At 40.7% G+C, this 14,925-nt stretch overlaps 1 protein-coding gene across 1 annotated transcript in view; it reads left to right on the top strand.

Moving 5' to 3' along the window:
* Nucleotides 1-12,834, top strand: part of LOC121287430 (protein diaphanous homolog 2) — a 140,174-nt gene extending 127,340 nt beyond the window's left edge. The window contains exons 12-17 of the mRNA XM_041205305.1: nucleotides 3,671-3,823; nucleotides 7,360-7,489; nucleotides 7,590-7,622; nucleotides 9,173-9,270; nucleotides 10,989-11,072; nucleotides 11,163-12,834. Coding sequence (XP_041061239.1) covers nucleotides 3,671-3,823; nucleotides 7,360-7,489; nucleotides 7,590-7,622; nucleotides 9,173-9,270; nucleotides 10,989-11,072; nucleotides 11,163-11,291 — 627 coding nt within the window. The 3' untranslated portion in view covers nucleotides 11,292-12,834. The remainder of the gene's footprint in view (nucleotides 1-3,670; nucleotides 3,824-7,359; nucleotides 7,490-7,589; nucleotides 7,623-9,172; nucleotides 9,271-10,988; nucleotides 11,073-11,162) is intronic.
* The last annotated feature ends 2,091 nt before the right edge of the window (nucleotides 12,835-14,925 follow it).

Genomic DNA, 14,925 nt, shown 5'->3' with positions numbered 1-14,925 from the left:
CAATATATTTATTCTTTCCAGTTATTTGTGCACTTCTCATCCAAACAGATGCTCTTCAAACTGTTAGCATATTTTTCCATGATTGGCCATGAACTATAATTTACATATTGTGAGAGATTTTAAGTATAACCAGGGCCAGTGTAAGCATAAAGTGCTTGCTATTGTGAAATTTTGAAAATCACATCAAATCTTTTGATTCCTATCAGTGAGTGTTTGAATAACTGTGGGGAAGTTTGGGAACTTTTCATAATATTAGTGGACCTGCAGGACATTGCTTATGATAAGTCAGATGGAATGCTATTTGAAAAGATTGGGAGTATGATAGCATGTCCCACACAAGGAACTAAACTTAATGTTCCCTCACCGGCAGGTTTGAAGGCAGAAGGGCACCTTACATCCAGCAGGTGGTCTGCCCGCCATCGACCTGCCTGCCTCTGCCTCCACCACATTATACCAATGGCTGGACGGGCTGGCACTGGGCAGCTCACCTGCCAGTGGGCCAGTTGAGGTCTTTAAACGGGTAATGGGTTCCCGTTTAAGGGCCTTATCTGGCTGCTGCAGGGTTTAACCAGCAGCAAGAGAGGCCTACGCCAAGCAGACAGCCTGGCAGGTTTCCCTGAGTGTGCAGGGGGGAGGGTCCCTCCTTAACAAGCCCCTGGCCCCATTGGAGGGCCCCCCAAGGTGTAAACAAGCCTTTCTGCCCCACACCTCTGATGGTCCTTCCCTGCTACCCCATCCCACCCACACTTACCTCCCTCTAGATATCCAGCAACGATCCCTGGTGAAGTTCCCGTGTAGTGGCCACCACTTCCAGTGACGCTTCCAGTACTGGAGAGCTGGTGACCTCTGATTGGCTGGCAGCTCTATGGGGTGGGCCTTCCTGTTCCTGAGGAGCAGAAGCCCCATCTCCAGTCTATTAATTGCCAATCAGTTGTTAAATTGCTGCGGGGCTGGCCCCGCGACTTTTTAGCTGGTGGGCCCGGGATTCCAGTACCCCATTAAATCCAGCTCTAGGTATTATCCTGTTGGTGAATTGCACACGTGTTAGATTGTGCATGTGTGTATGTGCATGTAATATATACAAGGTGTTGTTATTGTTAGTACCTCATATCAAGATGACAAGATAGAATGATTTTTTTTATTAACTCTTGGAACGTGAGCACCATTGGCAAGGCCAGCTTTTATTGCCCATCCCTAATTGCCTTTGAGAAGGGGTAGTGAACATCCTTATTAAACTTCTGCAATCTTTATAGTATAAGAGCACCCACATTGCAGTCAAGGAGGGCATTTCAGGATTTTGACCCAGCGACTGTGAAGCAACACTGATACATTTCCAAGTCAGGATGCAGTGTGTCTTGGAAAAGAACTTGCGGGTGGTAGTGCTCCCATGCATCTTCTGTTCTTGTCATTTTGGGTGGTAGATGGTTTTGAATGTGCTGATCCATTGTTTGTCGGATTTCTTAACTCTGTCTATTGTATACTGCCTTTGCTCTTTAGTAAGCCCGTAGAGCTGTGTTGTAGCTTCACCAGGTTGTCATCTCATTTTTAAGTATACCTGGTGCTGCTCCTGGCCTGCATTTCTGCATTCTTCATTGAACAAGGATTAATCCCTTGTCTTGATGTAGTAGTAGAGTGAGGGATATTCCAGGCCATGAGATTACAGATTGTGGTTGAATGCAAATCTGCTGCTGTCGACAGCCTACAGTACCTTATGGATGCCAAGTTCTTATCTGATTCTATCCCATTTAATACAGTGGTAGTGCTATACAACACGATGGAGAGCATCCTTTTTGTGAAAATGGGACCCTGTCTCCATAAGGATTGTGCAGCGGTCACTCCTGTCAATATTGTCATGGACAGATGCATTTGTGACAGGTAGATTGGTGAGGATGAAGTCAAATAGGTTTTGCCCTCTTGTTGGTTCTCTCACCACCTGTCACAGGCCCATTCTGGCAAGTATGTCCTTCAGGACTCAGCCAGCTTGTTCAATAGTTGTGTTCCAGAATGACTCTTGATGTTGGACATTAATGTATCCAACCTTCATTCCTTGTCCTTCCTATCCTCAATACTTCTTCCAAGCTATGTTCAACATGTAGGAGTACTGATTCATCAGTTGAGGGAGGTCTGTATTGGTAATCAACAGGAGGTTTCTTTGCCCGTATTTGACCGGATACCATGAGATTTCATGTGGTCCAGAATCAATGTTGAGGCCTCCAAGGACCACTCCCTCCCGACTGTATATCACTGTGTCATCACCTCTGGTGCATCTGTTCTGCCAGTGGGACAGCTCCGTAGTTAGGAACAAAAGCGTGCTTTTGGGGCAGGAGAGATGGAAGGTTTACTCTGAATGTGACAATGATGTTTGTGACCTGTGAGTACCTTGCAGCAACATTGGATGCCAAAGGTTAACATTAGCAATCCCCCAACATTGCCAAAAAATATGCATGACCATCAGAGTACCCACAACTTTACCAACAAACAGTATAACACCAAATTCTGAAATGGCTTTACTTAGAATTTGAATCAAGGTGGAAAAAATATCGAGTTTATTTTTTTCAGATTGTAATGCATCCATGCCATTAACGTTGTGTAGAAGTCTGCTTCCTTCTGCTTATGGGTGATGCTATTCCTGCTGTTTCTGAGATTCTGAGATTATTGTATGGGTAGGTGCAAACAGGAGGGGAGTGTTTGGAAAAAGAGGTAACGCAAGGAAAAGTACCTGGAAAACATGCACAAGGAAGACCTAAGATGGCCTGGACGGATAATGTCAGAACGTGGACTGACTTCTATGGGACAGGCAGTGAGGACAGCAAAGAATAGAAATCAGTGGAGAAAGATTGATCATAGTGCAGCCAGCCCTCGGAACGAGAACGGAAGAAAGACAAAACAAGATAAACTCGATATTTTTTCCACCTTAACTCAACTGCTCAGAAGTAATACCACTTCAGAATTTAGTGTCATACTGTTGGTAAAGCTGTGGATACTTTGGTGGTCATGCACATTTTTTGGCAATGTTGGGGGATTGCAAATGCTCACTTTTGGCATTCAATTTTATTGCAAGATACTCACAGGCCACATACATCAATGTCACATTCAGAGTAAAACTGTCTTTACTATGCATCACTAACAATCTGGAAAGGAGCACACATCCCTGCTAGTCCTCGTGGTCCAACACACCATGGTGCTTTTATGTTTTCAGGCAGTCTAACTGTGCATGTACCAGACTTTCCAGCATGTACCAGATGCTGTCTCCACTTCCACACTGGCCTTTCATTTACTCTGTATTCAGAATATACTTGAATTAGTTCTGGATGTTCACTACCAACCCTCAGCTCCATCATGGCACCTCAAATAGAGATTGGTACCTTTTGATAGTATATGAAAAAAAAACTGTGATATAGTTTATAGTTCCACTGGTTAAAAAATGGCAAGGTCTATCATTAAAAAAGAGAGAAATGGGATGTTTTTAATCTGTTTTGCAGTCCAACTTGATTTTATTTTAACAAAACTCACTTTGATGTTTCAGTTAATTGTTTTTCACAGTTCTGATCTGTATTTCTGACCTTGGTCAGCTGAAATGCTGAAAATGAGGGGTTGGTTTGTTGCCTGTGATTCTGAGTTTCGAGTGGCATGAGGTCCCATTAATCATTTCATCTTGTTTTTGTTTCAGCTGATAAGACAGAAAATCAAGGCATGCTCTCAATTGCTGGAAAGTAAATTGTTTGTTTCCGTGCTCGAGTATCTCCTTGCAATTGGTAACTTCCTGAACACAAACGCTGGCAAAGAAAAGGCAAAAGGATTTTACCTTTCCTCCCTGACAAAGGTAAGCTGTGATCTAATTCTGCCATAAACTCACCTTGAAAGACTTGTATGAAATAATCCATGATCAATGCAGAGGGACCAGCCAATTGCTGTAGAGATGTGTCTGAAAAAAAACCCTTTGCTGTGTGGTATACTTGATGATTCCTCCACAGTGTTTTTGATTCTGATTAAATCCTATTACTTTTGCTATTGTTCCACACTAATTTAGGGAACACTAGCATAGTGGTTATGTTCCTAACCTGGTAATCCTAATGACCCATAGACATAAACTCAGATTGTACCATGGCAACGGGGAATCCAGGGGTTGTGAATCATTGGAAGTCTCTACCCCAGAGAGAGCTGTGTATGTTCAGTTGTTCAGTATATTCAAGACAGAGATTGATAGATTTTTAGATGCTAAGGGAATTAAGAGATATGGGGGTAGGCCGAGAAACCGTTGTTGAGGCAGAAGATAAGCCATAATCACACTGAACGGCAGAGCAGGCTCATGGGGCTGAATGGCCTACTCCTGCTTCTATTGCTTCTGTTCTGATTAATTCAATATGGAATAAAAACTACTGTTGATAATGGTGACCACGTATCTACTGGATTGTTGTCGAATCCCATCTGCTTCACTAAGGAAGCAGTCTTTGCCTGCTCTTGCTATATGTGACTCCAGACACACCCCACAGCAATGTGATTGACTCTTAATGAAGTGGCTTGCTAAGTCATTTCAGAGGCAGTTAAGGGCATTTTGAGATGGGTGAAACATGATGGTCTTCCCAGTAACATTCGCATCCATGAATGAGTAAAAGATGGTGCCAACAATGTTCTCTCTCACACTCTTGATTTTGTTCTTAGGTAGCATGAAATTTTAAAAATTGTGATCCTTCAGTTAAACTGTAAGAATGGCAGGATCTGTTCTGGGATATCATACCGTGACACATCACTTCCCTACTCAGGAGTGAAACTACTGATCTCAAGCTGCACTCAATTCTGGGATGTAATGTGTGACTGTCACCAGGAGATAGTCTAATACAGCTTGAATTTCACACTGAATCACGACAGCTGGTGCCACCCATGTAAACCTTAATGATCTTTTAAACTTCATTTTGATATTCTTTTTATGTTAACACAAAGAATTCAATTTTAACTCATTCAAAACCCATTGACTTACACAGAGTTAAAATTGGGCTTAAAGAAATGACTGGACCTAAAAATTAAAAATCTATCAGGTAATTAAATATTGGTGAGTGGAGCTCCACATATATATTAGCACATATGCATAAACCTCCATGTATCCTCACCAGAGAACAATATACTACTAGCAGTATAACTCAAATCTGTGCAGATTCAGTTTTGTACCAGTCTCAATCTATTATCTGCAGTATAACCGCACCATTAATAATTTGTTCCTAAGCTGCATTTAAACTATACATTTTATATCAAGTCCACAACTTCAGATCCTCTTCGGGAAAAAGAATAGTTGATAAGAAATACCGTGATTATGTTTTTGTGACCCAGTTTGACTCCAAAGACACGTAAGACCACCCTCTGCTGCAAAGCTAGTGTCCATAACCTTCTATGTTCAATCAGCAATTTGGACTTTTTGTCTTGAAGACATCTCTTTCAAAAACAAAATCACCACATCCTTAATGATAACAATGGTCCTTTAGTAGTTGCTGGTGCTTGTTAACCTATTCAGCCTATTCTTACTCTCCCAGTTTGATCAGCATATAAAAAGTATCCTATTTATGACTGAATATGTAAACCTATTCATTAGAATGGTTGAAGATGAGTGGAGACCATTTTATAAGCAGATTCAAATGCTTGTTTTACAATAGCACCTATGACTTTCATGTCCCAGAACCATTAATGCACAATTAGGTTGATAAACATTGCAGTCTGTAAACCAATACATTATTTTAGACATGATTACAAACAGCCAAATGTTTAAATCTATTTAAAACACTCATAACAGGTAGTGTACCAAATATGAATTTAATTATTAATTATGAACTTCAATTATGAACTTAATTATTATGTCACAATTTGTAATTTGTAGATACTTTAATCAACTGTTGCTACCCAGAAGTGAGAATTAGTTGATTGGTACTATAGAATTTGAGTTTTGCCGAAAAAACATACCTTTTGTGTTGAAACTTTTCATCTTGCACTGATCAGGACAATTCGCAAGAATAGTTTATGTAAAGGGAACAACAATTTATACTGTATGAGAGGAGAGTGCTTATTGGTTGGCAAGAGGATGCTGATTGATAGATGTATTGCCATGGAGAATGCACCAGATGATGGTAACTAACAGTTAACTGCCAATCATTGTTTGAAATTTAAACCAGGCAGGTTGACTCTGATTGGGCAAAGCTTACCCTGAGGAATTAACCAGCGAACGGTTGTCATTTATTTTGTTTAGCTGAATCAATGTGTGTTCATGTTCTTTCTGGCTGCAAAGAACAGGGCTCTGTGTATTAATATGTGTAGCTTCCAATACATGCAAATGCACCACACTGCAAGCCTGACTGACAATCTTAGATTGGTTGTCTGTGTAATTCTTAGCCCACTGAGGATTATTTAGCAAATGTTGTCCAATCGCGGAATCACATCTAATGTTGGACACTGTGTTTTGATTTTTGCAAGCATGGGCTGGTTGGGTATAGTCTGTACCTTGCCCAATGCAAACAGCAGAAGGGACATGCTGTTTGATATTATCTGCCAATTTTTGGGGTGTGCAGCCTACACACCTAGAATCACACTGCTGCTGAAATTCATATACCACATTACTCATTTGATAGGTAAAATGTCATTTTGGCTTGGCGGCAGCATCCTGTTAGCGTTGAATACCACTTGTGTTGCTACTGCATAGTAGCAGCTTGAAACAGCTAGCTTCACCTGTTGTTCAACAGGTACACTGACAACCCCCCTCATTAAACAACTAAAGCTTCCCCTTCCTCCCACTCAACAATTCTAGTACCCCTGAAACTTTCATTCTGGTGTCATACGATGTCTGAGGCATCAAAGTGGGGTCACATCTGGAAAGAGTTTGGGTAGTCCTGCTCTAAGGCAAGCATGTCTTTCCTTAGATATGGAGACCAAAACCGTATACAGTTCTCAAAATGTGATCTCACCAAAGCCCTATACAATTGAAATAAGACTTCTTTACTCTTACACTCCAATCACTTTGTAATAAGGTAGACATACCATTTGCTTTCCTAATTGCTTGCTGTATCTACATGTTAACTTTCAGTGGCCCATATGCAAGGACACTTAAGTGCAGTGTCTTACCATTCAAAAAATATTTTGTCTTTCTATTTCTCCTCCCAAAGGGGGTAACTTCATATTTTTCCACATAATATTGCACCTGCCATGTTCTTGCCCACTCATTTAACCAGACTGTACCACCTTGTGTCCTTCTCAAGGCTTACTTTCCCACCTAACTTTGTATTGTCAGCAAAGTTTAATACATTGTACTTAGTCCCATCACCTGAATCATTGACTGTAAATAGCTGCAGACCTAAGCCCTGATCTATTTGGTGTTTCAAGGTGGTCCAGTTGCGAGGGAAAGACAGGAAGTTCACCCTACTTCATGCTCTCGTGGAGCAGATTACTTCACAAGAACCAGCTTTGACAAACTTTCCCCAAGAGCTTACAGAATTTGAAGATGTTCCTGGAGGTAAGTGGAAACATTTAATTCCAGCAGAGCTTTTAGAAAGGCTACAGTATCTGCACACTGGCTGCATCTCGCATACTGATCTCTTTCTCTTCCCCTTTAGATTCCATTAAGGGCCTGATTGCTGAGGTAGATGGTAAGTAAACACTCTTTTTTCTAAAATATGAAGAGATTTGTTGGATTCTGACACCATGTGGCAAATTATTATTGTTGATCTTCTGAATATCTTAGTGGGACGATTTCCTCTGTGCGTTATAGCAAATTCATAAATGTTTTGGTAAAGAATATATCTACATTTCCATTATAAATTCCATATGGAAGAATTGTTACTGGGGTTGCATCTGCTCCTGGTTCTTCATCAACTTTCTAATTAATTTCAAAGCATATTTTTCCACTTTGTGTAGGGGGGGGTAAGTTTGCTATTTTATTTTGGGAACTTGCTCCGATAGACCCCCTTCTAGAATTGGTCGGATGCTTCACCTCATGGTTGGTGATCTGAGAGATTGAAGGTGCTTGTTAGCATCAAAGTTTGTATCTGACACCACTCCTGATTAAGGGGAGTGGGATTGGAGGAAATGACATCTAAGAAGAGAGGAAATAAGAACGCCTATTGAAAAACAGGTAAAAGCAACCAACAGCAAAAGTGCAGATTGGGGTAAACAACCCTCTGACACATTTACAGTTTTAATCAAATTGCTCCTTCATAATATTAACATATACCTGTGTTAAATATCTAAGCATATTCTAGTGATATGTAGCTTGGGATTTATTTTAACTTGCCATCCTCCTCACAACTATTTTCTCCTTTCGTAGCCAGTTTTGAATTCCTCTGGCGATTTAAATATTGAAACCTATTTATTTAAATGTCACATTCTTGTTTTTATCGTAATTTATGTTGCCTATGAGCCTTTCAACCAATAATACGTCCTCTTGTTAAAGCCGCAGCCACTATATTTTGCAGATATTTCATCATGTCACAAACTGCTTCAAGATTATGAAATGCCTCCCTATTGGTAATGCTGAACATGCAGAATTTATTGCTCTCTGCTGCACCACTAACAGGCAATGAAGGGTACAGCACCACTATTTTAATTTGTTCTGCGTGAACTTTGCAGAGTTGTGAAAAGTTTGGCCATGCTTAACACTTTCAGTTCAGTAATCAACTTGAATTCACTTTCAAATGAAACCCTGACAGAATAAACTTCCAATTGCAAATGTTTCCGTATGATCAAAATCACCCAAATCAATTCAAAACAAAACAAAAATAAATAAGTATTAATATAAATATTAATTTTTTTTCAACAATAGGGCACCGATTTTATAGAACTATTGAAATTTCTAAGAATACGAAATAAAGGAGATTTTCAGCAAGGTAAAGTTATTAGTGGCTGTAAAGTTAAATTAAATTAGAATTGAATCAACTGAGACAAGCAAATTCACCCTTTGTGAAATCATTTTTCAGCATGTTGTCAGTTCCTGGCTTCACTTGTTACTGTTCTGTACATTACGTTGATGTTTTGCTGCATAGACTCTTTCACATTTCACTATTAATAGATGAAGTGCAATGTTGCTATGTTACTATGTTGTTCACCCTAAGTGTAGTTCCAGCTGATGATTGTTTAAGTACTGTATTATCACAGTTCAGATAAGAATGGTTGAGATCTTGTAATTTTCCTGTTGCAACAGTTTTGAAGAATGATTTGATGAAAATTATTCAGTATGGGAAATTATTCAAACCCAAGAACAAGATGTACTCTGATGGACAGTTCTACAAAGGACTGAAGGTAATTTCAGGAGAATAATTTTTTTTGAATATGCCGCAATTTAAAATGTCTACACAGCAAACTTGGCATGATATATTGAATTTGTAAGCCATATCTAAAACACATTTACATTTAGTAAAAAAAGATTTTTTTTGAGTTTCTCCATTAATGTAAAATCATAAGCAATGCATATTAGATGACATGGTTAATCTAAAGGTACAACATTGAAGGGCATGCTATGCAGAAAGTGCTTTTTTATGAGATTCCTTTAATGAATAGGCTCTTAGCTTACAATATTTATATCAACATTAAAGTTACTGTTAATATCAGGATGTTCTGTCCAGTGCCCTGTTTCAATATCTTATAAGTACATTGTTAATGTTTAATGGCAATTACACTGTTAAACAGATGATGGATATTTGCACCCCTATAAATGGAGATAGCTGGGACACTGGGGGTTGGAGTAGTGTTGGCTGCGAATTAAGTCAATAAGCTCTCTCCAGCAAAAGCACTGAAGTTGGAGTTCTAATAAAATGTAGGTCGTCTCAATAAGTCTCTACACCGAGCACATCAGTGTTGGTCAATTTCTGATATAGTTTGAGGAACTGAAGAATCCTTACATCTGCAAGTCAAAAATATCAATCCAGCAAGAGGGGCCAGAATTTTCCCGTCAGCGATTTGGGGGTAGGGCCCGCTCGCCGACAGGAAAATGACCCGGGATGACGTCGGAAGGAACCCCCGACATCATCCTGGTCCCTTTAAATTTCCAGGAAGGCGGGCAGACAGCGAAATCAGCTGTCCGCCCGCCAACCTGTCCATGACCAATTGAGGTCATTGACAGGGTAATTAAAGGCCCTAAAAAGATAAAAACAAAAAACTGCGGATGCTGGAAATCCAAAACAAAAACAGAATTACCTGGAAAAACTCAGCAGGTCTGGCAGCATCGGCGGAGAAGAAAAGAGTTGACGTTTCGAGTCCTCATGACCCTTCAGCAGAACTGGAAGGGTCATGAGGACTCGAAATGTTAACTCTTTTCTTCTCTCCCGATGCTGCCAGACCTGCTGAGTTTTTCCAGGTAATTCTGTTTTTCTTTTGAAATTAAAGGCCCTGCCTGTCCAACCAGGCCAGGAGCCTCAGTGGGCTACTGATTATACATGAAACCTCATCCACTGGCAGGATGAGGTTTCATGTTCCTTTTTAAAAACTTCAATAAATGTAATTTGATATTTATTAACATGTCCCATCTCGTGTGACATTGTCGCATGAGGGGGACATGTTAATAATATTTTTATTTTTCTATTTTTTAAGTTTTGGACACTGTTACTAATCTCCCTGAGACAGCACTTAGTCTCAGGGAGCAGTGCGCTCTTTCGCACGCAGGTGCGAAGAGCGCACTTTGGCAGCTGGGGATTCCCTCCCACCTGCACAGGAAGCACATAGCGCTTCCTGTCAGGCAGGCCGCTGGGTGGGCTTTAATTGGCCCTCCCATTCAAAATGGCGGCAGGCCCCGTTTCGGTGGCGGGGGTCAGCTGTCCGCCCACCACCGAGCCAGTGGGGCCCGCATGCCCACCAAGGGGAAATTTCTGCCCAGGATGTTTGCTTTGACTGAAATTCAAAAATGGATTTGGTTGCAATAAGCAACCTGGATTTGGTTGCAATAAGCAACCTTTCTCTAGTTGCCTGAAATCTTGCCTATAAAATGCTTTGAAATAAAATGCCCTTTCTTGTTTTGTTTCCAGGTTATAATTCAAAAATATGAAGCTGAGTTGTCTGACTTGACCAAGCAACGTGACGAAATGAAGAAACTCTACAGTTCCATCTTGGTAATATTACTTGTGAATTTTTTTTTAGTTGCACTGTTAGCTTTCAATGATAAAATTACCTGAGACCTGCTTCGTCAATATTTCTGAAAGGTTAAATTTGGGGAACCACAGGATCGAGACTCACAGGAACTGTTTGGATGGATCTCTTCCTTCATTAAAGATTTCAGGAGAGCGGTCACAGAACGAAGAAGCTACAAACTGGAAACAACTCAAAAATAATGTTGAACATTGTTACATGAAGCCTTCTGGGGTTTTCCTTTTTCACATTTGAGAAAGAAATGTACTTCAGATTTTGTCTAATTAATTTCTTGATCCCACTATGTTATGTTTCAAAGCACCTTGCAGTGCTGGACTGCCAATCAAATCAGTGCTCATGTACCAAAAATTAGCATATTCCATCCTGAAAACGGAAATTTATTTATCATTCCTTTAAGATATTTATTTCCCCCCATTTATCTCCCTCTATTTCATCTATTATTTGCAAGAGCAAATAGTTAATCTGTTATTAAGTCTTCCCTCAGTGCTATCCACAATAGTTCTTCAGAGAGAACGGTCTGAGATGACTCACCCAATTAATGGGCTGGATTTTCAAATTGAGAAAGGTTATTTGGAGGAAAACCAGGGTTATAGAGGAGCATCCTCTTACTCTGTGGCACAGAATGTTGGAACAGCAGAACAGTGCCTCACTCTATGGTAGCTGAGTGCTGATTACATTGGGTTTTTTGCAGTGATGTTGTTATAGAGTCTGAAAGCCTGAAAACATATACCATACTGTTACTTGCTGACCAATATGCAGCTCATCAGTATGCGGAACAGTAGAGTGAACTAGGACCAACATGTTGTTCTTACTTTTGATATTTTTGTGTGGTTGGTGATGTGAACAACAGAAGTCATTTTTTTTATAAGACCATCAACTTCTATTAAAAAAACTCACAGGGGGATGACTGACAATACTATTATGTCTGCCTAGGGTTTAAATTCAGTTCAGACTGATGGGATGAAAGTTTTTTAATCTCTTGACGACTGCTTAATGTGCTGAGTAAAATCAGTTTGGACAGTTTCAAAGCAGCACAAAGACTAGCTAGAATGCACCTGTGATTGCCACTAATTAAACAGTCACAGTTAGAGAGATTATAAGGATGGCTCTTATTAGGGATGAGAATGTTGCTTTAGTGCAAGGAGGAAGTCTTTTGGGGTTGTTGTGGTGGGGAAGAAAGAGAACAGAAGGCAGATTTCTTAATGTTGATGTTAGATACAAAATCTGCAAAAATTTCCTAGGGCCCAGTGATATCATCCAGAAAATTTCAGTGAATGTAATGGAATCTTGAATTTACACCACTCTGTAAAGTACACAATGAAAATTCAATCGTACCATGCTAAGATTTGTTTTAAATCGTGTAATTATTTCGTTATTAACAATGAGAATTTGAGATTCAGGCATTAAACTTTGCTCAAGAGCTTGAATGCACTGGCACTGCTCCAGACAGAAGAAATTTCACTGGAAAGGATTGATTTTTAGAAACATTGAATGTGCCACTGAGCATCTATAAAACGTTACATTTTGCCAAGTCCAAATGACATCCACCTACACATCTCTTAACCTAATATGATTTAGTTTATAGCTATGAGAAGCTCCTTTCCGCAGTCCAGTTCTGTTCATATAAATGACTCTGGTTTCTGCTTTGCTCAAACAGATGTATAAATTTAATTGTCTTGTATTTGATTGGTCTTTTTGAATTGAATATACCTTTTATGTGACTGACATCTAAGTTCCCTTGTCATATTGCCTCTGTGTATACATCTATCTATCTGTCCAGCTAAAAGTAGCTGCCAGAGCTGACTGCTATTGCCCATGTGTTATATTCTACCTTATATTGGCTGGGTTATAATGGCTGGCTCATGTTAGCTGATGATCACATTCCCAAAGACATGCTCTAAAGCGAGTTTGCTGTTGGTACAAGACCAAAAGGCCACACACATCTATGATACAAAGATGTCTGTGAGCATGATCTCAAGTTGACCAGGATCAGAATTGATTCCTTGGAAGTCCTTGCTGCTGATCGGAGTGCCTGAAGACAAGCAGTCAGGAAGGGCATGGAAAAAGCAGAGAACAAAAGACACAACCAAACGGCAGGCAAGAGAGCCCACAGGAAGAAAAAGAACATTAGTTGACCTCGAGCCCACGTAACTCATCTGTGCCAGCTGCAGAAAGGGCTGCCGCTCATGAGTCAGCCTCCACAGCCACTACAGGCAATGCTCAATCCAGAAGTGACATACATTCCAAGCACAGTCCATGGTGTCTCGAGATGGATAGTTTATTTCTTTGACAGGACAACCAGGGACCGAGTTACTCTGAGGAAGAGGGCAGAAATTCCAGAAAGAAGAAGTTGCTGCCATTGTTAAGTCATGAATAATGAAAGGAAACTGTGCAAATGACTGAAGGCGGCTATTGGGGGTGAGGCAGGAAGGAGAGGGAATATGACAGGAAAGAGTTGCATATGAAGATGCAAAAAAAAAGGAACAAACCAGCTGGTCCATCAACCCATTCCATTTCATTGTTCATGTAATTAAATCTATTTCCTACTCCCCATTGTCATGCAGTCTCCAGGAAGAGCCAAAGTGAAAAGAAGAAAGAGCCAGGGACAATTTAGGATGAAAAAAGCTCTTGTGTGGGTTGCTGCAACCCCTATAGATGATCAAATAAGCTCCAGGAGAGATGACAGCAACTGACACTACTATCCCTGTCAGCCTAGCTTCTTTCTATAGCTTGAGGTGTCTTCTTGCTGATAACTGATCTGCAGAGCCACCTGAGCATGTCGAATTGACATTCTTCTCTAATTATTTCTTTTTGTTGAAATACATTTTATTTGGGTAGCTTTTTTGGGTCATTCTGCAAGGCTCTACTCCTGGCAAGTTCAGGTTGAGACCACAATGGGCAGAATTTTTATTCCTGGGCGGTGGTGGGTTCAACTGTGAGAGTATCAAAATAATCACAGTGCCAAGCAGCCTGACAGCTTCCAGGCATGTTCCCACCTTCCAGCAATTTTGGTGGAGGTGTCTTCTTCAGGGGTTGCAGCAACCCACACAAAAGTGATGGATAATCAACTGAGGGAGCTAACGAGCCACTTGAAAACTCATTGCAGGGCTGATGCATGGGAAACATGCTGGGTAATCAGCATATCCAAGGAGATGAGGTGGCTGCACAGTGGGGCAGTTGGAGTATATTGACTTCCAGACTGATGGGGCCACTCAGGGCTAGCGGGCCGTGAACTTTGATTTCATGGCTGGATTCCCATGAGGCCATAAAGGCCTGGGTTGTGCAACTGTGGCCATTTATCACTTGAAAGGGATTCCACTCCCCCCTTGTACAGCAACCAGTACAAGCATTTTCTGTGGGTTTGTGAAAGATTTCCTGCCAGTTGTAATGATGCCTTCATCTTGAGGCAACAGGTCCCATCGCTATTGATGCCACCACAGCAATTATGAGGATTGCTACTGGGGGATAAAGATTATCCATTGAAGAAACAGCTGCTGATACCTGTGCGCAACAATACAACAGAGGCACAGAGTCACTACAACCACTGTTATCTCAGCACAATGACCACCATTGAGTAGACCATCAGATTCCTGAAGATGCAGTTTCAGTGCCTTGATCGATCGTGGGTGGCCGTCCACGACACTCCTTCAAGGGTTTCTCACAATGCTGTGCTCTGCACAACATGACCCTCCAACAAGTTTTCAAATGGCTGGTTAACTCCCCCAATTTATTGTGTGGGATGCATTTACAGAAGTTACTCCAATGCTGAAATCTTCAATGCAAATGGAAAGCTGTTTCTTTAGCCCAGCAGGTTAG

This window comes from Carcharodon carcharias, chromosome 14 (assembly GCF_017639515.1).
Source record: "Carcharodon carcharias isolate sCarCar2 chromosome 14, sCarCar2.pri, whole genome shotgun sequence".
Classification (NCBI taxonomy): domain Eukaryota; kingdom Metazoa; phylum Chordata; class Chondrichthyes; order Lamniformes; family Lamnidae; genus Carcharodon; species Carcharodon carcharias.
The sequence above is the reverse complement of the archived record's forward strand: the minus strand, read 5'-3'. Positions and strand labels throughout refer to the sequence as shown.